A 22,017-nucleotide genomic window follows, 5' to 3' on the forward strand; every position below is an offset into this window, starting at 1 on the left:
CTAAAGCCGCGTATCCTTGCTTAGCTAGCTGCTCCTGACAAACTCAAGTTCTCAACAGATCAGATCACGACGTATATACATTACATGTCTGTACATACTTTCTCTCACTTTTTCCGGAACATGTAGGATTCTAAGTCATCGGAGATCATCGGATCATATCCATTGTATATACATAATGATCTTTTCCTCCTGTCTCGCCGTTGCTGCTCTGGCTTTGTGGAAGACTGCGAGCGGGTCGCTTGTTTCAAACAATGTGACCCTTATCAATGAACACTATGCCAATCACATATTCAACGCCATACACTCCTCGATGAGACAATGGGGCTCCTCGTGGAACCATAATGGCATGTCGTTCTTCTTGGCCACAGTGCCCAAGGACACGCTGCTCTACCACGGCTCGCACGATCCAGGGCCGGTCACGGGGATCAATTGGCTTGCCTTCGAACCAGAACACGGTTTGTTCTTTGCCAGCCCCTGGTTCGACAAAAGACGAAAGGACGGTGCGCAACAGACGGCCCAGATACCTTTGTATGGAGATACAGACAGTAACCCGCTCCAACCGGGCTGGCTCCATACGTATGCTGCGGCCGAGGACCTGCGTCTCCTGTATATAGATGGCCTCTCCGCTGCCAAAACGGGCATGGGAACTCTGGATACCCAGGACCGCATCCTGTTCAATGACAGCATCACTCAACCACATCAGGACTTGGAACGAGCTGAGCTGGCCTGCAAGCTCTTCCGGGACGATTGGGATAACCGGATCGACGGGATCATTCGCATGGAGTCCGGATTCGAAATCATCCTGTGTGATTTCGCTCGAAACCTGAGGACCGTCCGCGTCACGCGTGCCAGTCCTTATGATGCGAGAGATGGGCCTCTTCTGCCGGGTGGCACCAGGAACGACTTGTTTCGACTCTACAAGGTGATTGCATCGCGGTTTGATGGGATCGGAGGAGGTCGTGTCCGACTCAATTACGATCACTTTGTCACCGCCTATAACTACGATGTCGATCTGTTCCTGGACGGAGGGAAGCTGCCTCGACTGGCCCATCTGCCCGCTGAAGCTCTGGAGCCAATGAAGCAAGATCTCCGCAATCTGGTCATGACACATGATCCTTTCGAGAAGTCAGTCGACTGGCAAGCGATTGCTGACATGATTGTCGAGCGCTATGCGCGAGATTTGAAATATTTCGTTTCCGGCAAGCTCTCGTCGACGAGAGAACTGCATTTTGAGATCGAACGCGTTCTGCGTCCCTTTATTAATTTCGATGCAAGAGATAGTATCCGCGAGATTGAGCGCTGCGCGACGCAATTTCTTCCAGACAGCTTGCCCTACGACACTGTCGCTGCTGGCGCAGTCACTGCGGTCTCCTCCACCATCTGTACAGTATTGGTGAGGAGTCTACAGGAAGACGACTATGAAACGATCATCACGAGTCTGGAGCGTCTCATCGACTATCTCTCCTGGACCGTCTGGAAGGACTGCCCGGAGAAATGCGACTGGAATGAGGTCTGCTTCATCCCTATCTGGCCAGCAGGGACGGTGGAGGATCATGAGCATCCTCACTGTAAGGATAAGCCTTCGTCCGGAGGCAAGAGCTACTGGGACAGGCCGCCTGGCCGCCCTGAGTCTCAGGATGATATGCTCCTATACCGATATGATGAGCTCTAGGTCACAGGCTTTACCCCCTAGAGAACCGGATATGATTTGTCACGTGTGATATTTTATGATTTAGTTGCAAACCCGCCAAAAGGTTTTGGAAACGATCCTACGCTTCATTCCGCATGAGTTTTTGATGGTATCTTTTTTGGATTTGAATCTATAGATATCTACAGTAACTTGAACTTGGAATTATTTACTTGTTCTTGACAGAGGATATTGAGGCGTCTATTTTTGGACTTCCTGTTTAGGAAACAAGTGTCTCATTCCTACATGGTGTATATGTGGATTTGGCATGCCCCAGCAAACAAAGTAGAAAGAGAAAGGGACAAAAACAAGCTTAAAAACAAAAATGCTCATATAAAAAAGCTCACACCCCCCAGCCTCTGTTGGAGGGTAACTAGTTGTTATGATCTTTCTGTTGCTCAGCACAAATTCACAATAGCGATGCCTGGGGCGGTGAAATGGGATACTGCCGGCAGTATAGAAGGCGGTGATGCGTTTCCCCGCCGATGTCGCGCGTTACCGTTCTACTCGTATGTAGGCAGGGAATAATGGAACTAACTATCCTTCCATACCCAGAGCTGGACGCAATGGATAAGATGAGCGCGCGGGATGCCCCCTTTAGGAGTGAGCTACAGCAGTTCGAGTTATACTCATGCCATCACTGACTTTAACTTGACAGACTCCGTCGCCGTTCCGCATCCCATCCCAGCGTCGCGACGCGGCCTCTGCTACAGGGTCAACTGCGCGGCGGGGCCCAGGGCTTGCTTTCCACACCCCTGTCCGTCCGAACTCGAGGAGTCAATTTGCCACGACTCCTAAATTTATTTTCTCACAGAATAACACTGACAAAGGTAATGACATTGATGATATCGATGGGAGCGATCAGGACGAGTTGTCTCCATTCCTGGCGAAGCCTAGGGCTTCTTCTGCGCACCGGAGAGCTGCGCCCGGACCGGTCTTTCGTAGAAAGGATACCATTGAGGACTCAGAAGATGAAGAGAGGTTCCAGTCGAGAGACGCAAATAGGAAAAGCCTCCCTGGAGGTAGACGCGCAGGGACGGTAGAAGATGGAACAGATATTGATGCACAGTTTGATATCCTGTTTCCTCCTACACCGGATCGGAGCAAGAGACGTCGGGTCTCTTCAGCGGTGTCGGATGAAGAAGTCGAGCAGCGTCTTCCGCGAACTGCATCACCGGCAGACTCTATCCGCTCATCATCGTCTTCGGGTCCGCCATCACCATCCGCCGCGGGCCGTCAGGGTTCATCTTCACCGTTCACGGACCCCCGTCCACCAGACAGGGGCGTAGCAGCGATTGAAACTCCTGCCCCTTCTACTCACAAAACCGCCGCCCGATTGCAGACTTCTAGGCCTCCTAGCAGCAGTACAAAAACTCCATTTCGGAGCCATCCACGTTTCGTCCTCTCTGCCTCCAGCGGTTCATTACAGACGGGCTCCAGCACCCCATCCGCGACGGCGGATACTCCTTCTTCTCTGCAGCAACGGAAAAGGCCAAATTTCATCCTTCCCCGATCGCCGTCTCCTGATGCTGATGGAAATCCCGACGCTGGTTCAGGGAGTCCTCCGCCAGCTCCCTTTTCCCCCACCTCTTACAGGTTGCACCGCCGGGGGAGACCGCATACGGTGTCGCCAAACTATTTACCCGGGGGACTGGCAGCGGAAGTCCGCAGCTGGGTCCTCGAGATGGGAATGAAACGAGAGCAGCAGCAGCATCTTCATAACGTGCAATCTGCTCATCACACTAGATATCTTTTTACGGCGAGGGTGGACAGGTGCAGGAACAGCATGCTCTGTTCCGGCCCAATGATTCTGGTACGAGGACATCTGATCGACTCAAAACAGGATCCTGAAGGAACATCACAATCTCCGACATCTGTATCAGAGAGACCGTCAAGAAACATCCTTCTTCTCGGAGCCCCTGCTTCCAATCAGCGGACTGCACAGAATACTAATTCCCTGCGCCCTCTTTCTTTATCTTCTAGACCATCGATTGCGTTAAAGCACGGTGATGTTATCGGTGTCCATCGTGGCCTCACGTGGGAGATTGATTTAGATAAAGGATTTCTCCAGGGTCAGACAGACTACAAAACCGCTACTCAGGCCCTGTCAGACAACGATAATCGTGATGTCTCGACTTCTACCCCTGGGAAGGACAAGGAGACGGAGAAATGGCTCGTTGCGGCGGAATGGGATTTGCTTGTCCAGACATGATGATGAATTGCTTTCACTGATGAGTTTTACGATCATCTAAACGGTATTAAATATGACAGGGCGTATTGATGAGCCTGATTTCTCCACTGCCCTCAAAGAAGGAATGGTAACCTTACCTTTTTTTCCCCCTACCACGCAACTATTATACACTGTGCATGACAGGACAGCGCAGTGCGTACAACAGTGCTTGCTACTGTATCATAGAATAAATATAGAGTTAATTACGAGATGAGAAACTCGAGAAACATAAAATCCGAACATTTCTTGTTTGAATAGTTCATCTACCTAAAGCCAAGTCATGGTTCTCTGTCTTTTATAACATACCCTTCGATGCAATAATATATAGTTCCCCCAAGCATGCAAAGTATATAGTACCGCGGGCGGCAAGTTGCAACAAACACCCAGATAGACAACATACATGCATACACACATGTACAAGAGTATGTATACTACGCAGTATGCAGCACATGCAATGCAATACAACAAAAATAAGGGCAATAGAAAAGATTACGCGGAGCCATCCCTCAAAGCATCAAGAGCCACCCGACACCCCCACTTGACGAGTTTCCGGTCCTTTGCCGACGAGACAATGTCCGTCTTGGCCACGACCTTGCGGAGGAAGTAGATCAGACCTTTCACGATCTGCGGCGCGGCGTCGTGCGTCCGATCAAAAATTCTTGCGATGGGTTTTTCGTCTCTGTCCTCATCATCTGTGTTTTCTTCCTTCTCTTTCTTCTTCTTCTTCTCTTTCTTCTTTTGTTTCGATTTGCCTTTCGCCTGCGTTTGTTGGAAGATGGTGATGATGAGGACCTCGATGAACGTGCTCGTTTTCGGCTGCAGGTATGCGAAGTTCAGGTTCTTGAGAATGGAGAGCGTCAGGGTCCCGTCCGCGACGAGACTGGCATACATCTTGGCGAGGTTGACGATAGACTTGGTCGTTAGCTTCTGGTTGTTGCCGTCCTCGTCGTCCTCGTCGAAGCCGTTGAAGGCGTCGCTGTCGTCATCGTCGTCTAGGTCGCCCCGTTCGCCCATGCGCTTGAAGACGTCCCACAGCGTGAACTCGAAGGACTTCCTGAGCCGTCGGCCCCCCTCGCTGCACACCCGGCGCGCGATCAGCGTGTAGTACGGGTTGTAGGCGTCTTCTTCCATGGCGCAGTGGACCAGGACGCGAGGGATTTCATACTCCTGATTGCGTTTGAGGTGCAGCTTCAGCAGCCGAACGTGCGCGTCGCGATAGTCAGTGGCGGACATAATCGCGACAAAGATGGCCCGTCGCACGTCAGTGTTCATACGGTGGGCCTTGGCGATGTTGACCAGGTCCGGTTCACCGTCGCTATCTTCGATCGTAGGGGCAGCTACAGGAGCTGAAGGAAGGCCAGCAGCGGACAGCTCCTGACGCGCTGCTTCCAAAGGATCATCCTTCCAACTTGCGCCTACTAGCCACCATTTCCCTTTCTTCTCAGCGTTGTGGATATCCGACCGTGAAATCCTGATCGGCTCGGTGGCGCGGACGTTGCGATTGTTGAGGGAGCCGAGAATCTTGCGCATTTTCGTTAGATGTTCCGACGCAAGGCTCGACGCCGCAACTCCCGTCTTCATGCGGTTGTTCTTCAGGTCAGTTATGGTTTCGATCATGAACTTGGTGCGGACAGACAGCGCTTCTTCTCCGACTCGTGCCACAGCAGGCTGGATTAGGAGAACAATATCCTTCAATGCAGAAGGATCGTCCTGTCTCAGTTGGGGTCCGGAATCTGCAGCAATCGTTAGACTATCATAGACAGGAAAAAAGAAAGAGAATTGGGTTCAAGAGTTGTCATACTTCTGATGATCTTAAGGAGATACTCGGTATTCGTCTCGGTGATCTCTTGGAGGAACAGACGAATATAGTCAAAAACCAGATTGCTCCCAATGACGTGCAAATTGTACAGTTGAGACAGCAGCGACATCAGATTGATAGGCTCTTTTCCTTCGAAAGAACCTCTCTCATCGCCGTTCTTGTCAAAAGTCTCCACCAGTCTCTGGATGAACTCGGCACCAAAATCCATGCCGATGATCTTGTATATCGCCGCGATGAAACCAGCGTGAAGGATGATGAACGTATCCTGCAAGGCAGTTCGGTCGCAGATGAGACCAAGTAACAGTGTTGTCAAGGTCGACGTGACGCTCTGTCGTGGGTATTCGCGGTAGAGTTTCTCAACTTCCCCGAGGATCGAGATGAGATTCGACTCGGACAGCTTGTTTAGCAGCCCTTGAGCTTGTCGTCGCAAGCGAACCTCATTTTCTGACTCTGAAGCGGAGGGCGCACGGAGGGACGGAGGAACGTATTTGGTCCGACTGCTATCACCGTTCACCACGGGAGGAACGTAGGGATTCTCGCGGACTTTTTTTGGGTGGACTTTTCTTTTCTTGCTTTTCCTCATCCTCATCCTCATCCTCTTCTTCTTCTCCTTCCTCCTCCTCGTCTACTTCCTCTTCCTCGTCACCCTCATCCTCATCGTCGAAACCAGCAAACTCGTCGTCTTCGCCATCGACGTCAACGTCGAGGTCCTCGTCAATATCGTCCATGTCATCTCCCTCGCTCTCGTCCAAAATGTCGTCTTCGCTCCCAAGCTCCTCTTCACTTTCCTCTTCATCCTCCGACGGCAGGCCTTGTGCCTTTCTCCTCTTCCTCTGGAGCCATTCATCGTTTTCTCTCTTTCGTTTTCTGCTCTCCTCTTCCGAATCTGCATCTAGATCACCTAAAAGCTCGGCTAGACCTTCTTTCTCGAATATTTTGGGCAGCTTCTTGCGGCCTCTGATTCCAAGCTTTCTCTCCAGGGCTGCGATCTCGGCATCATCCTCTGCTAGTTTCTCCTGGACAGATTTCGGAATCTGGCGAGCTGGCTTGGGTTCGGAGCCTTCATCAGCGGCCGTAGGTTTCGGCTTCTTCAGAATTGATTTTGGTTTTTTTGTAGTTTTTGTAGACTCGCTCTCTTCTTCGTCGGAGCTGATATCGGAATCAATCTGCTCTTCGATATCATCATCGTCGTCATCGTCATCATCGTCGTCTTCTCTGGAACTTCTGTTATTTATCGGTCTCCGTGCAGCTTTCTTTTCCCTCCTCTCAGCTTTGCGGCGCTCTTTGCGCGACGCCGGGCCATTTTGCTTCATTTTTTTCGCGCCGTAAATATCTGTCAGTCCTAGCTCCTCACGCAGCTGCTTAGGCAGCGTGGGTCCATTGCTTCTTGGGCGCGGCGGCATGGCGTCCAGGACCAATGCTGTATTCTTCTTTGGACAGGACTGTAAGACCCCTCTGCGGTTACTTTTTCAAAATTATTATGCCGCCGAAACTTTTGCGGAGCGGAGGCGGAAGAGAGAGCGGGTGGTCCGAGCTTCACCACTTTCTTCCCCACTGAAGTAACAGACATGTGTGCTCCACGCCACGATACCCAGATCTTGACTTGAAGTCTGGATTGCCTGGAGGTCAAATATTTGAAGATCCCTGTGTCTGTTTCCATATCCGGAGTCGCACATCGATTACCTTTCTGAAGTCCTGGAGCACAAGCGATAAGTCGCACAATCAATCTATTTCGCGGCCGTCGAATACCTATGGCGCCGCACCTGAGCAATGACGAGGTAAGCCATCTTAATATCCCCTCTCACAGCTTGAAACTCCTGATTCATTATTGATTCATATCGCCTATTTTATATTTGCACCCATGCTAACCCCAATTCCTCTCCGTGGCAGTTCTTCTCGTCCCTCTCCAACCTCCTCTCCACCGTCTCCCAGAAATCTCGCGGCTCCGTCTACCTGAGCCAGAAACGGCTATCTTCCTCAGCAGCAGCAGCAACAGCAGCAGCAGAAGGCTCCTCTGCAGCCTTTGCGCCGGGCTCCATCCTCATCCGCGCGACGGACGGCAAGACCGGGAACCCAAACCCAAAAAGCGAGTCGCCCAACAAAAACAGCAAACCCTCCAAAGTGAAGATCTCGACCATCGTTGCGCCCAACGACCTCGAAGCGTTCTATGCCCGCTACGCGGAGGTGTGCAAGGCCGGGATGGCGGGCTTGAAGAAGCGCGACAGGAAGAAGGGCAAGGCGAAGGGGAAAGCTCAGTCTAAGGTCACCAAGTCTTGATTTGATTTGATTTTTTTTTACGAGTTGTGACTTGTACAGTGACTCGAGCAAAAAGGTCCTTTTTTTTTCTTTTGTCTTTATGATATGAATCATCTGCTCATGCATCGGTTGGAGTTTGCGGGCGTTGTTGTATTCTTTATTCAAGGGGGGAAAGGTATTGATTGTTGCTTGCAAAATATTTTTCTAAGGGATATACCGCGATTGAGAATAGAGTTAGAGTATTCTTTATAAATACTCTTACGAGTTCACTTGCAAAAGAGTATTATGTCAAATTTATTAAGCGATTAGTGTAACTCATAGTTTGTTCGATAGTGTATTAGATACAGCTTGAATACCTCAGGAATCATTGCCATGTCGGTTTCATGGCCTGCAAAAGTCATCTCGATGCGCCTGACAAGGAAAAAGGAAAATGTGATACACGCTAAGAAAACCCGGAACGACGACAAGTCCACACCAACCGAGACGTGTAAGTATACATGCAATGTGAGATTATTAAAAAAAAATAATACCTCCAAGAACGTGTGCCAGCCACGTTAGTGCTTCCACGAAGTGTAATAGAACAATAATAAGCATAATACAAGGACCAAACGAGTGGAAAGGCGCAGCGAAGATCATTCACTCCAGGTCTTGTGCATCAGCTGCCATCCTCTTGACGGGACTGGCCGGGTGTGGTAGGCACACCGAAGTCGTCCTCAGAATCCCCATCATCGTCAATGAGGCTGGCCTTGAGCTTTGGACTAGAGTCTGAAACGGCAGACTGCAAAGTGTGACCTGCTGCGATTCGTGCCGCAATATGAATGAGCAACAACAAAAGCAGGATTGGCGGCACAAGAACCAGTGAGAAAGTTTTCTGAAAGATAGTGACCGTCAAATTTTTCTTCGAGTCTTTTTCCGCCGGATAGGACAACGTAGAGGGAGGAGGCATAGGAGAGAGCTCACGTTTCCTTAAGGCGTTCAGTGGGCGGAGAGTCGCTGTATTAGTGTCGTTGACATTAGCCTCGCCGTGTGCGACATTCACACCGGTTGCTACGGCATCTGACGACTGCGGAAGAGAAGGCGACGCCGAGACGGTGACTGGGACAGGCTCTGCTCGAGTCTCCTCAGCTACGCGGGGCTCTGAACTTCTCCTCTCCAGAGTCGGAGTCGTCTGTGTAGCTGAAGATGTAAATTCCGGAGTAATAGTTATTTCTGATATTTCTCTGTTGTGGCGACTGGAGCGCTGACGAGAATACAACAACTCAGTGGAGCTTTGGTCTGTGGGTGACGATGGTGGAATTGTGGAAGGAGGCGATGGCGGAAGCGGAGAGACAGGGGCCCGGAACGAGTGGAACGATTCCGCACTGGAAGAGAGAGTTGCTTCGGCCTCACTGTCTGATTCAGGTATGGGCTGGGATCTCGCAAGTAAATCGTTGACAGACCGCGGTGGTTCGGTCACGCACCGCTTCGGGGATCCAGGTTTGAAGTCAATGTCAATCGGCGCAGAAGGCTTAATGTCGTCAAAAGGGTTGTCAGACTCCGAAAAGGTCTGATTCGTAGATGTTGATGCACTGTCATCTGTTACATTTCCATCAGAGTAGCCCGCACTCCGTGGCCGCTGCGCTGTTCCCTGAAGATAGTTTTCCCCAGGCCATTTCAGCGTCTCGGCGGGAGCACTTTCTCTCCTTTCCTTCGGCCGCCAAGCCTTCTTTTTCTTCGGAGTCCTGGCTTCCACCGGTATTTCGACGCTGAAACCCCTTTGGAATGGGCAAGGGGTGACTTCGTAGAGAAGGAATTGCGACAAAGCATCTTTGAGTTGCGTCACTCGTCGCACATCCTCTTCTGTCTCATTCGGCAGTTCAATGCGATAGTAGGTCAGGGCGCGGATCCGTAAGACGAATGTCGACTTTCCGTCAACACACCAACATTGAGAGTTCTTCAAAATTGCTCGGACGACAGTTCCGCACTTGAGAAAGACTGTAGAGCCGGGAACCTGCTCAAGTATCAGACGGCCAACGGCAACTGTTCTCTCCGTCGGTGATCGCCAAGGAAGGGTCTCTATAGTATCGACGGGATAGTCGAAGTCGGCAGATGATGGGGTTGACTGGAGCTGTCCTGGAGGAGTCTGTGGAGAGAAATGAACGATTTTTGCAGATGGATGCGAATATAACACTTTGTCATTAGCATGAGAGGAATTGGAAGCTCCATTGGAGGCTGTATTTGGCGAGATCACTCTCGAAGGCAAGGTCGCGGACCGGCGAATCGGCAATTCAGCCTCCGTATCAGAGGGGGTGGGCATTGTTGACGACGAGAGAGAAGGAAGGACAGCATCGAAAAAGCAACACTGGAAGATTAAAAATGGATGGGCGACATATTATTACAGTCGAAAGCTGAACATGGAAACCAAAGAGCGACTGGTAATCGCCATCAATTGCGAGTTGCGCAGGCAAAAGTCGCAGCGGGGGCTCCTAGATTGACCGCCTTAGGCAGGACGGGCACATGACGTCGCGGCCGGGCCGAGAAGCTGAGCGCGTGACAAAGCCGCGAACCGTTTGACATGTTTGTCTTGTCTGTCCGGTTTGCATCTCTATCTGGACAATGCAACACGGCAGGTGCGAGTTGTCTTATGAACTTTTATTCCACTTACAGGCCGTTGAAATGCCTTGGTGTTCTAATTCCTGAAATCTCTTCTGTCGCTCGTTCCTTGCATCATGTCCAATTTCGAACCTAATGCCATCCTGCGCGGAGCGCAGCTCACCGTCGTGGGAAGTGCGTTGAAATCTCCCGGCTGCATGACCCTAAATTAGCATGAGGATTTACTGATGTGTATTTGGTCAGCTCTTCGAGCCCTCGGTAATCCTGAGCTTTTTAAGCACAAACATTTTCGCCAGGCAGCACTTGCTGTGACTGTGGGCATTGTCATTCATTTAATCGTCCAGATTCCGGTGGGTCTCTTGTCCATGAGCATGCCTTGAAAGTTACCTGATGCAAAAAAAAAACATAGATCATTGCCATCAAGCTCGTTATCTGGGTTGCCTCCTTGGTTTCTGACCTTGACCATGCCACCTGGGACGACAAAGTCATAGGAGGACTGGACTTCATCTCGCACTCCGTCCTCCAGGTTCCGTTCTTACTGATGACTTTGATGCGATATATCACTCCAACACTCGATGAAATGTAAGGAATTCCAAGTGGTCTGTCGTGTCCGACACCCGGCTGATTGCTGCAGCTTCATGGAGTCGCTAAAGTGGGTGGACTCGACTTACATTCAAAAGCATGAATCGGAAGATCCCAGAGTCCTTCGAGCGATGTACTATCCGAATCTCGTCATGTACTCCACCAAGGGCACTTCTGGGCCTTCCGGCACATCCAAGCCGTTTCCACAGGCTCTGATGGCTTTTTTTAATCGATACTCTCGCAGGGTTGCATTGTGGCTGGGCATATACGTGCTTTCCCTGCTTCCTGTTGTTGGGCGATTCGTGATGCCCGCAATGAGCTTCTACACATTCAAGAAGGCAGTGGGGATTGTTCCAGCGGCGGTTATTTTTGGATCAGGGCTTATCCTACCGAAGGAGGTTTTGGTTGTCTTCTTGCATTGTTACTATGCCTCACGGAGCTTGATGCGCGAGCTCGTAAGCAAATCCTCCCTCATTGGCGGTTTCTATTGTTAGTACTAATTAGGCTTGTTGCAGCTCGAGCCCTATTTTTGTCGCATTCGCTTTAACAAAGAGCAGAAACGAAAATGGTTCATGGACCGTGAAGGTGTCCTTTTTGGATTCGCATTCGCCTTTACCATGCTTATCAAGATCCCACTCATCGGGGTTCTGATGTATGGGATTGCGCAAGCATCGACTGCATACCTCATCACCAAAATCACGGACCCGCCACCACCACCTGCACACAGTGAGGGATTTGCGGAAAGTCAAGTGGCATGGAAAAACAAACATCGCTTCTTGCAGTTGTCATTGGACAACCTGGACCAGTTCAACATCAAAACTAGCGAACCCGAAACTGGCAGAGGGGAGACGAGCATAAGCCCGGGAAGGAAGTTTCTGTAGAAACCTAAAATAAAGTCTTTGGAACGTGGTCATTCTCAAAGGTGTCTTCGAAATGAAAGGTCAGGTTTAGGACCGCCTCGCTTTGCGTGTGTTGATTTGTAGCCTTTAGGATATTGTGACAAAATCCCTTAATCATTAATATTCCCCAATAGAGAGGCCTCCTTCTCGACAGATGATTTGTAAACGACTGGCAAAAATACCTACTTGCTAGACCCCAAGCAATTGATTTGTTCGTCGGGATAGAGAAATAAAATTTCCGATGCGCTGCAGATGTCTTCTTTCCTAAAATGGAAATTAGCTATCAAGCATGGATTACGTAATAATGGCAGAGCAAGAGGTGGGGACAATCTCAGAGTTTGGTTTCCACCAGATAAATAGACCGTTCAGAGCGCCAGACTATAATAACTTTTACAAATATTTTCTTTGCTCATTATATCTATTCTCGGAGCAAAGGGATTCCCGGATCTGGCAGTGCCCCTCAGAGGACTAAGGACCCGTCGAACGCCGGTCGAGATAAGAGACCAGATCCCGCTGATAGGCGAGATAAGCCGGCAGCTTACTTAATGTCGCGTAACAACAACAGCAAGCCCTCGTCTCTCCCCTCCTATGTCGGATAGGATGCGGGGTAATCATGATAAATATTATGGATGGGCGAAAGAGGGGAGAAATGTGTCTCTCCTCACCCTCAGCAGATTCGACAGCCTGTCGCGACATCTCTGATTCTCGACTACAGCGGTCCTTCCTGGCTCTTCTCTAGACAAAATACCGATAATTCAATCGATACGATACCAAGTCTGTGAGCATTTGACCTCGGCTAAAACGTACAGGACAACATGGGTGTCAAGGAGATACGTACGGTTGTGAAGTGCGACTTCAGTAAGCCCGCTTGGGAGCAACCAGGGTTCCATGTGCGTGTTACAAAATATGATAGTTTGAAAAGACTCAGTGGCTAATACTAATATTACAGAATCGATGGCATCCAGATAGTATGTTTCTCCGTGCCAGTGAAGTATTTATATTTATCCATACTCGAGAAATTTTACTTTAACCATGAATCCAGTTTAATAAATTTGTCTCTATAGTTCCCGCCCACGCTACCATCGCCAACAACGAGGTGGTCAAGATCGAGTGCTTCGACTGGACAGGTGGACAGATCAAGAACAACGACTCAGCAGATGACATCAAGAATGTCGATCTCACCAGGGTACACTACCTCTCGGGGCCGTTTCACATTGAGACCGCTGAGCCAGGCGACGTCCTACTAGTTGAGATCCAGGATGTTCAGCCCTTCCAGGACCAGCCATGGGGTTTCACCGGTGTCTTCCACAAGAACAACGGCGGAGGGTTTCTGGACGATATTTACCCTGAAGCGTATGTTATCCGATGAGTACAAAATACCTAGTTAATGAGCTCTAATTGTTCTGACAGCTGTTCTGCAGTGCAAAAGCGATCTGGGACTTTGAGGGAATTTTTTGTTCCTCTCGACATATCCCTCACGTGCGGTTCCCGGGCCTCATTCACCCAGGCATTCTCGGATGCGCGCCCTCCGCAGAGATTCTTGCGGAGTGGAACCGACGAGAGGGAGAACTGGTCGCCGCCAACACCCTCAGTCGCGATGTCGCGAAGCTGCCGGAGCCTCAGAATGCACATGCTGGCGGCGCCAGCGAAGAAATCAAAGCAAAAGTGGCTCGAGAGGGAGCGAGGACAATTCCGGTATGAAGACACTAACATCGTGCCCCTCTCACCCTTCGGGGAGTGGCCACTCTTTGAGACCTATCTATTATGGCTAACCTTGTATATAAAATGTCTAGGGTCGCCCTGAACACGGAGGCAACTGTGACATTAAGAATTTAAGCAGAGGATCGAAAATATACCTGCCCGTGCATGTCCCCGGCGCGAAATTCTCCGTTGGAGACCTGCACTTCTCCGAGGGAGACGGCGAGATCTCCTTCTGCGGTGCCATCGAGATGGCGGGCATCATCACGATCAAGTTCACCGTGATCAAGGACGGCATGGCGCAGATGGGCCTCAAGTCCCCCATGTACCTCCCCGGTCCCGTGGAGCCACACTTCGGTCCAGGCCGGTATCTCACCTTCGAGGGCTTCTCGGTCGACGAGCACGGCAAGCAACACTACCTCGACGCGACGGTCGCCTACCGCCAGACCTGCCTCCGGGCCATCGAGTACCTCCGCCGCTACGGCTACAACGATTACCAGATCTACCTGCTGCTCAGCGCCGCGCCGGTCCAGGGCCACATTGCCGGCATCGTGGACATCCCCAACGCGTGCACGACTCTGGGGCTGCCGATGGACATTTTCGACTTTGACATCCGGCCCGAGGTCAAGCCCGTGAAGATGGACATGGGCAGCTGCGCGTTTACGAGTGACAAGATGTAACAATAACTTTGATCAATTTTGTATTCGGATTGAATATTTGTTTCCCCCCCTGCACGTTTGCAGGAGAGGTGTTGGCAGTTGGAGGTATTCTTCATGATAATGCGAAGAGTTTCTGATCTGAGTTGTATTTGTCTACTCTAGGATGGCGGCAAGTCAAGTGTTCAAGTCAGAAAGAGCACGAGACAAGGTGAAGTGTTTACTTTAGGAATGTATGTGTGCAGCAAAAGACAGAGAGAATTTTTTTGACTTCCATTGACAGTTCGCAAAGACTATGCGCCGAGTTCTCCACGCTCCTAATCATAATAATGATGCCAATAAACTGTTTAGACAATGTGAAATGACCACGGGGAGCCGAAATGCAGGAAGAAATGCTGAGAGCTGAAGCAAATGTGAGATAATGCGAGATGGGAAATCAACCGCGTCTTGTCCTGTACGCAAGACAGACAGAGTTGATGTCCACCTCGCTCACGAGAACCACTTCTTGATCGTCTCCCTCTCCTTCCTCTCCGCCTCCTGGATAATCCTCTTAACCTTAGCGATCTCGTTGATGATCGCTGCGTCGCCCGGTGCGAGCTTCCGTGCCTCCTCCAGGTCCTTGAGAGCCTCGTCTTCCTCCTTCAGACCGACCTGGTTCACTGCGCGACGATAGTACACTTTGGCCTTGTCGGCATCACTTGCGTTCGCCGCTGCAGCGGTATCCAGAGCGTATGTGGCCCAGGTCTTGCCATCCTTATACTGGCCAACTTTGCTCGCCAGAAGGGCGGAGTTGGAGTGCAAGGTGAAGCGGAGAGCCTTCATCTGGGCTTCGAGCTCCTTGTCATCTTCCTCCTCCGGTTCGGGATATTCGTTGAGGTAGCGGAGACCCTTCTGGTACTTCTCAAGACCGAGTTGAGTGTCGCCATTCTTGAAGGCCTTGTTACCGAGGTCCTTGAGTTCCGAAGCAATCTTGTAGACCAGGGAGGCATTCAATTCCCCGTCGTAGTCAGCGGGGTAATCTTCGTAAGGGTCACCAGTGCTGTCCACGACCTTCTTGTCCGCGTTCTCGTAATCTTCGCCTGTCAATTCACCGCAGTCCACGATGGTCACGTCCGTAGTCGGCTTATCGGCCTGAGTGGGCATGTTCTCAATCTTCCGCACCAGACTCTTGCCGTTGATCACATGGCCAAAGACGACGTGCTTGCCATCGAGGTGAGGGGTCTCGACAGTGGTGATGAAGAATTGGCTGCCGTTGGTTCCGGGGCCGGAGTTGGCCATCGACAGCAGGAAGGGACGGTCGTGCTTGAGTTCAAAGTTCTCATCTTCGAACTTCTCGCCATAAATCGACTCTCCACCGGTACCGTTGAAGGCAGTAAAGTCACCACCCTGGATCATAAACTGCTTGATCACTCGGTGGAAGATGGAGCCTGCAACTCCAAGTTAACAGCCGCCTCTTGATCGAGAACAGGGAAAAAGGCATGCCTTTGTAGCTCAATGGCTTTCCAGACTTCCCAATACCCTTCTCACCGGTGCACAGAGCACGGAAGTTTTCGGCGGTCTTGGGAACAACTGTTGTGGGCAAGATGAATTAATTTCTAGACAGGCCATATCATGCGGGGTAGTCTGGGGCGCTTCATACTGTCATTGAACTGAAAAAACGATTAGCAGAATGCCGTAAACATAATTTAGAAACACTACATACCAACTCAAGGACGATGCGACCCTCATTCTTCTTTCCAATTTGGACCTCAAGGAAGACGCGAGGGCGACCTGAAAGACAAGCTCCGATCAGCTCACGAGCCCCGCCGGTTTGGAGGAAGAAAGCGACATACGATTGTCAGCCATGGTTGATGCAAATAACGGAGTTCGCGAAAGGCAAAAAGCAGTAGAGCGAAGGACAGGAGCAGCGAGAGTGAGTGTGCAAGAATTGGCTACAGGAGAGAGGAGGAAGTTGGAGAAATGCAGCGCGGGCGGTGTTGAAATGCCTTCTATGGAACGATGTTCAGGAAGCTTCCATTCGGCGCCTTCTTTGACTGCGCATGAGCCCGGGCGGTGATGCCCCCGCTAACCTAATGCCACCAAGGCCCACAGCCGAGCCAGAACGCGGCAGATAGATCACTATCTTAAGGCAGGTCCGTAGCTAATGCCTTTGCGATCGATTCTCAGAGGGCCAACAGCAGATGATTGCCCCACCTAGTGATCTAGGCTTCACGCAGGCCATTTGCTATTGGATTTTCCCTGTGTACCTACCGCCACCTCAAAGCCACTGTCAGTGTCTAGTCAGAGTGTTGACTTGTGTGCTCATCTATATATCTATATACAAGAATATCTATTTAAAAATTGGTGTCTATATTCGTAAGGAGTCAAGAGGGTATTCTAACGGGGATGCGGAGAGCTTGGCTTCATGTCGACAGAAGTCCTCCCGCTTCGCCATCCTGCTTGCTCTTGTCTTGCCCCTTCTCCCCTTGCCCTTCCCCTGAAGATTTGTTCTGTGACTTTTGGGCGTCCGTATTGATCTCGATAGTGACCTGAAAGACGGTTGTTAGCAGACAGACGACCATCTATTAAAGAATGGCAGACTCGAACGGAATGCGAAAAGCGCCAAGTCTTCGCTGCAGTAATCAACACCTACCGGTCCATCATTGTTCAGCTCGACTTCCATCATGGCCTGAAAGACGCCATTCTTAACCTTTTCCGGGGCGTACAGCTCGCCCATTCGCCGGTAGAAGTAGTCGTACAGTTTGCGTGCGGTTTCCACATCAGCAGCACTGTGGAAATCAGGCTTGTTGCCTTTCTTTATCTGGCCGTAAAGAGTAAATTGGGAGACTAGATTAAGATCGTTTAGTGCGACTTTCGAGAGCCAACCAGGAAGATTGTAACGCACCGCAAAGGACTTCACCCTGGATATCCTGCACGTTCTTTTTCCACTGCCAGGCCATTAGAGCTGAGCGACCAGAGACTTCTATGTGTAGACGTCGACCTCACCGATGCATTGGCGTCGTCTGGCCACAATTTCGCTTTCAGGATCTTTGCGGCGAGAGAGTCAGCATCCTTCTCCGTATCCTCCTTGCCTACAGCCGCAAGAACGAGGATCCCTCGCCCAATCGACGAGATCAGTTGCTTATCGACAGTGACGGAGGCGGATTTGACCCGCTGGAGGATGGCTGGGAAAGTTGTAAGAAATAAGTAAATCGAGATAGATGTATCAAAGGCATGCATACCTTTCATTTTCAGACTCCTTTTGAGAGGTTTAAATAGTCAGTTCCTGCTGCTTAGTGAAAACAGTCAGTGGGATAAAGATAATAAAGTATATCTAAGTAGTGAAAAAATGGTTGCACATGAAGCAATGGACCCTCTCATGGACATTGATCGTGTGCGTAAACGCTACTATTCTGGGAATAGCATACCACAGTGAACGGCTCTGTGCACGATGAGCACCACAACAATCACTATAGTAGAGACTGATAGATCATGGCACCAAATTGTCACTGCTGGCAAAATGAAGCCAACTGAACTGGAGATGTGTGTGGAGGATTTCAGAGGCGATCAGAGGATATGGAGGTATTCTGGCTTGCCATCTTAACCGGATCTCGGGGTTGAGCTGGAAGCGAGGCTCTGATTGGTCTTACGCCACCCACCTGCATCTTGGCGTTTTAAGAGCAAGGCTTCAACCACCACGAGCTCAAAGCTGTATTATTCTAACGAAACACGCAAACAACACCGCGTGGGAGAACCTCGCGAATCTTCCGGACGCGCGGGAACATTCGCCTTCCTGAGAAGTTTAGTCACACAAGTCGCCGGAACGTCGATATCGCCCCTGTTCTGCCGTCCCAGTCCGTTCTCGAGACCCGACGGTACATGTGAACAACCACCATGACATCGCGAAAGACGCAGCAGGAGATCGATAAGACCTTTAAGAAGGTCGCCGAAGGCATTGCGACATTTGAGGGCATATACGAAAAGATCAAGAACACCTCGAATACTGCGCAACGCGACAAGCTTGAGGAGAACCTCAAACGCGAAATCAAGAAGCTTCAGCGATTCCGAGATCAGATCAAATCGTGGGCGGCTGGAAATGAGGTCAAAGACAAAACGCCTCTGCTCGAGCAGCGGAGAGCGATCGAAACAGTATGCGCCTGATTGCCCCGCTTTGTGTGTGAATTCCGCTAACATGGGGAACAGTGTATGGAACAGTTCAAAGCCGTCGAGAAGGAGATGAAAACCAAAGCATATTCCAAAGAGGGCCTGTCAGCAGCATCTCGACTAGATCCCAAGGAGAAGGAAAAGGCCGAGGCTTGCGAATTCTTGTCGAGTATGGTCGACGAGCTACAGCAGAAGATTGAAGCCATGGAGGCCGAGGAGGAGTCTCTGCAAGCATCGTTGAAAAAGGGCAAGAAGGACGTGACCAAAACCAATCGGCTAGCCGACATTGCCAGGATCTCTGAACGGCATAAGTGGCACGTTAATAAATTGGAGTTGCTATTGCGATCGCTGCAGAATGGCAATGTTGAGACGAGTCAGGTCATGGAATTGAAGGACAGCATAAAGTACTACGTGGAGGATGGTCACAATGTGGATTACTCCGGCGAAGATGAGACCCTCTATGATGATCTCAATCTGGGCGATGATGAAGCTCAATTTGGCATGAACTACGACAATGATCGGGTATCATCGCAGGATACACAATCGATACAGGAGGATGAGCAGGAGGCACGAGCAAAAGCAAAAGCCGATTCAGGGCCACGACGACCGTCCAGCCAGATGAAGTCTCCCCTGCCTGTTCTTGCGACTCTTCACCCCAACTCTGCTTCAGCGTCGACGCCAAGTAATATGAAACCGGCGCCTCCGCCAACTCGTCCGCCAGGAGAAACGTTGAAATACGCATCAGCTGCTGCCGCGGCCGCTGCAAGCGACCGGAATGGTGTCGGCATTGCCCCCTTACCACCTCCGCCAGGCGCAAGCCCTGCGACCACAGCGGCTTTGCCGGTATCGAAACCAGGTTCAACGGCTTCTCCAAGCGTCACGTCTGCGCAACCGCTCCCCAAGGCAGCAACCGCGACCGCTGGTGCTGCAGATGATTCTAGTGGGCGAGCGCGAAATAAATCACCTGCCCCGAATCAAAATGCTGCACCTGCCAGCACGGCTCCAGCAGCTTCGAATGCTACTCCTGCTCCATCGACACCAGCTGCCGACAAGGGTGAGACTGCTGCTGCGAAGGAGCAACAAGTGACGAATGGAGCTGCTGCCAGCAAAGAAGAAGGGGGCGCGGATGAGTCCATCTATCACCTACCGCCTGGCTTGCAAGATTTGATACAATCCTTCGAAGCGACGAAGAGCCGGGCCTCGTCCACATCAACATCATCGCCTTCCGTTCAGAGACTCATGGCGGCGTCGCTGAACACGTGCCCAGAGCCTGGAGATGCAGAAAAGCCTCGCCATTACAAGCCACAGAACCCCTACAACACCCCTCTCTACTACCCTCAAGAACCACTACCCATCTTCGACGACCCTCGCCTCTTCGAGACGGGGAAGATCGATACGGACACCTTGTTTTATATCTTCTATTACCGACAGGGCACGTACCAGCAATATCTGGCAGCCAAGGCGCTGAAGAACCAGAGTTGGCGCTTCCACAAGCAATACCAAACCTGGTTCCAGCGACATGAGGAGCCCAAGACGATCACAGAGGAGTTCGAGCAGGGGACGTATCGGTTCTTTGATTACGAGAGTACCTGGTAAGTTAGCCATCGCATGTCAGCAGTCGAAGATGATGATCTAATGCTGACGTTTTCTCTTCTCAATAGGATGAATCGGCGCAAGGCGGACTTCAAATTTGTCTACAAGTATCTTGAGGACGAACTTTGACTTGGGCTGTATTCTTCAAGGGGGGGTATTTTGTTGGCGGAGGTAGATATCCTTTCGACTTCTAGGCTAGGCCGGACTGGACTGGACTGGACTGGACTGGGTAGGTGGACTAGGTTAGGCGTCAATCATAGCTGCTGCTACAACAATACCATTTTTTCCCGGGTTATTCTTGAGTCCAGATTCGAGATTCCCAGTTACATCCTTTTCAAGTATCAAATGCTTGTCCAAGTAGGCAGATTGGCACATTGTTTGTTGGCCACGTAGCTGCTGTAGTCATCGCTGGGCTCTAGGTCTGATCTAGTCGCGGAAATTAATCGATAGCCAAAAGATGATAAAGAGGAAGAGAGGAAGTAAAAGGCAGAGGGGGAAGACGCAATTTAGTCTGTTAGGCGTTGATAGAGTCGGCGACTAACGGGTTGGGTGTTGCCAGTGATCATATGACTCGTAGGTACCACGAAGCCGGCTATGACGTCGACCTTACTCCGTAAAATTAAGGATCTATTATCGTGACTGGCACACAGACTCGAGCAAATCAATAATAATATTCCCGACGATGATGTCCTTTGAGCGCGACAGCACTCTGGCGCGACATGGCACCGTCGATCAATCTGGCAAACGTCTGGCAACAACACCGCCCGCACGCAGACTTCAGATGCCAACCTCGTGCTGGTCTCGACGAGAACAAGCCACCCATCCAAAGCACAGCAGTCGCAGACTATTACCGGTTCATCGACTGAGTTGGCAATCCAACAACAAAACCGGGACGCCCGTTTTGCCCGCCCATTCACCCTTCCCGGGTTGACGCTCGTATATGGCGAGAATTGAAGGACTTTCTGCAAGGTCCGGCTGCAAGCGTATGCCGCCTCACTTTGATGCCGTTGGCTTGCTCTTCCGCTGCGGCATTTTGTCCAAACCGGTGAGCGCCGATGCTGGCGCGCACCAAGGCTGTGCTTGCGGCTCTCTCTCTCTCGTAGGCGAAGTTGCTAGGCTCGAAACAAGGGTCATTTAGCGACGCGGCATCGGGACGGTTGACGATCGTCCTTCGCGGTGGTTGGTCCGTCCGGGTCAGCTGAGCCCGCGATGCCCCCGACACCGCCAAACGCCACCCGAAAGCAACGAAACACCCAGAAGAGTCGGGCATTTTTGTGCTTGACCCGTTGCTGACGGTCCTGAAACGCAGGTGGCAGATGCAGGTATCAACGTGTTCAAGCGAGAGGCAGACGATGCCCCCGTTGGCCTTTAACATCTACAGTCCCCACTGATTTTCTGCCAGACTCAACACCGGTTGCACCCTGCTGCCGTCTCTCTCCCGCACTTCGACACCAACGCTGAACGAACCTCGACTCCTCGAGCGGCCTCGTTTACCGACTCGATCGACTTGGGACCCCAGTCTTAACCCGATCGGAGTCGGGTCTCGACTCTAATTGTTCCTATGACCCGGTCTTGTCATCGACGAAGAAAGAACAGGTTTGCTTGAGATACTACGTACGTACGTACACTCTGAACGTCGGCCCGTTCCGACGAGAATATAGTACAGCTCTCCCCGTATTCGCAGCTGAGCCCTAGCCATTAGTATTGGCGCCATTTGCAATGCAAAATGGGGCTATGTACAAAAACGCCTGGACTGCGATATTTTATCTCATTCTTGCGGCTGATGATAGGGCCCTTCTTGGCGTTTCAATTGCGAACGTGTGTTATGCCGTAGACAGTCCTAGTGTCCTCGATTGTGAAAT

General features: G+C 50.9%; 9 protein-coding genes across 9 annotated transcripts; 5 read left to right on the forward strand and 4 right to left on the reverse strand.

Moving 5' to 3' along the window:
- Window positions 1–175: 175 nt before the first annotated feature.
- Window positions 176–1,672, forward strand: T310_6533 (uncharacterized protein; the record flags this gene model as incomplete). Its single annotated transcript, XM_013470645.1, has 1 exon — window positions 176–1,672. One exon carries the CDS (start codon window positions 176–178, stop codon window positions 1,670–1,672), a length of 1,497 nt encoding a protein of 498 aa, XP_013326099.1.
- Window positions 1,673–2,107: 435 nt separating this feature from the next.
- Window positions 2,108–3,899, forward strand: T310_6534 (uncharacterized protein; the record flags this gene model as incomplete). Its single annotated transcript, XM_013470646.1, has 2 exons — window positions 2,108–2,200; window positions 2,346–3,899. The coding sequence occupies 2 exons, from the start codon at window positions 2,108–2,110 to the stop codon at window positions 3,897–3,899; spliced, it is 1,647 nt and encodes a 548-aa protein (XP_013326100.1).
- A 507-nt stretch (window positions 3,900–4,406) lies between these two features.
- T310_6535 (Nuclear protein (Sgd1)) lies at window positions 4,407–7,139 on the reverse strand (the record flags this gene model as incomplete). Its single annotated transcript, XM_013470647.1, has 3 exons — window positions 4,407–5,650; window positions 5,719–6,147; window positions 6,251–7,139. 3 exons carry the CDS (start codon window positions 7,137–7,139, stop codon window positions 4,407–4,409), a joined length of 2,562 nt encoding a protein of 853 aa, XP_013326101.1.
- A 1,508-nt stretch (window positions 7,140–8,647) lies between these two features.
- Window positions 8,648–10,288, reverse strand: T310_6536 (uncharacterized protein; the record flags this gene model as incomplete). Its single annotated transcript, XM_013470648.1, has 1 exon — window positions 8,648–10,288. The coding sequence occupies one exon, from the start codon at window positions 10,286–10,288 to the stop codon at window positions 8,648–8,650; it is 1,641 nt and encodes a 546-aa protein (XP_013326102.1).
- Window positions 10,289–10,700: 412 nt separating this feature from the next.
- On the forward strand, window positions 10,701–12,047 carry T310_6537 (Transmembrane protein UsgS; the record flags this gene model as incomplete). The annotated part of the gene is made up of 5 exons (XM_013470649.1): window positions 10,701–10,758; window positions 10,828–10,934; window positions 10,994–11,166; window positions 11,219–11,621; window positions 11,682–12,047. 5 exons carry the CDS (start codon window positions 10,701–10,703, stop codon window positions 12,045–12,047), a joined length of 1,107 nt encoding a protein of 368 aa, XP_013326103.1.
- Window positions 12,048–12,880: 833 nt separating this feature from the next.
- Window positions 12,881–14,443, forward strand: T310_6538 (Formamidase; the record flags this gene model as incomplete). The annotated part of the gene is made up of 5 exons (XM_013470650.1): window positions 12,881–12,955; window positions 13,015–13,033; window positions 13,130–13,418; window positions 13,487–13,760; window positions 13,859–14,443. The coding sequence occupies 5 exons, from the start codon at window positions 12,881–12,883 to the stop codon at window positions 14,441–14,443; spliced, it is 1,242 nt and encodes a 413-aa protein (XP_013326104.1).
- Window positions 14,444–14,908: 465 nt separating this feature from the next.
- T310_6539 (Peptidylprolyl isomerase) lies at window positions 14,909–16,264 on the reverse strand (the record flags this gene model as incomplete). The annotated part of the gene is made up of 4 exons (XM_013470651.1): window positions 14,909–15,846; window positions 16,059–16,068; window positions 16,122–16,189; window positions 16,252–16,264. 4 exons carry the CDS (start codon window positions 16,262–16,264, stop codon window positions 14,909–14,911), a joined length of 1,029 nt encoding a protein of 342 aa, XP_013326105.1.
- Window positions 16,265–16,821: 557 nt separating this feature from the next.
- Window positions 16,822–17,647, reverse strand: T310_6540 (D-tyrosyl-tRNA(Tyr) deacylase; the record flags this gene model as incomplete). The annotated part of the gene is made up of 5 exons (XM_013470652.1): window positions 16,822–16,947; window positions 17,052–17,245; window positions 17,304–17,346; window positions 17,405–17,583; window positions 17,641–17,647. 5 exons carry the CDS (start codon window positions 17,645–17,647, stop codon window positions 16,822–16,824), a joined length of 549 nt encoding a protein of 182 aa, XP_013326106.1.
- A 645-nt stretch (window positions 17,648–18,292) lies between these two features.
- On the forward strand, window positions 18,293–20,284 carry T310_6541 (CCR4-NOT transcription complex, subunit 3; the record flags this gene model as incomplete). The annotated part of the gene is made up of 3 exons (XM_013470653.1): window positions 18,293–18,547; window positions 18,602–20,154; window positions 20,224–20,284. The coding sequence occupies 3 exons, from the start codon at window positions 18,293–18,295 to the stop codon at window positions 20,282–20,284; spliced, it is 1,869 nt and encodes a 622-aa protein (XP_013326107.1).
- Window positions 20,285–22,017: the final 1,733 nt, after the last annotated feature.

The sequence above is a fragment of the Rasamsonia emersonii genome (assembly GCF_000968595.1).
Source record: "Rasamsonia emersonii CBS 393.64 chromosome Unknown ctg1118621760420, whole genome shotgun sequence".
In the NCBI taxonomy this organism is placed as follows: Eukaryota; Fungi; Ascomycota; class Eurotiomycetes; order Eurotiales; family Trichocomaceae; genus Rasamsonia; species Rasamsonia emersonii.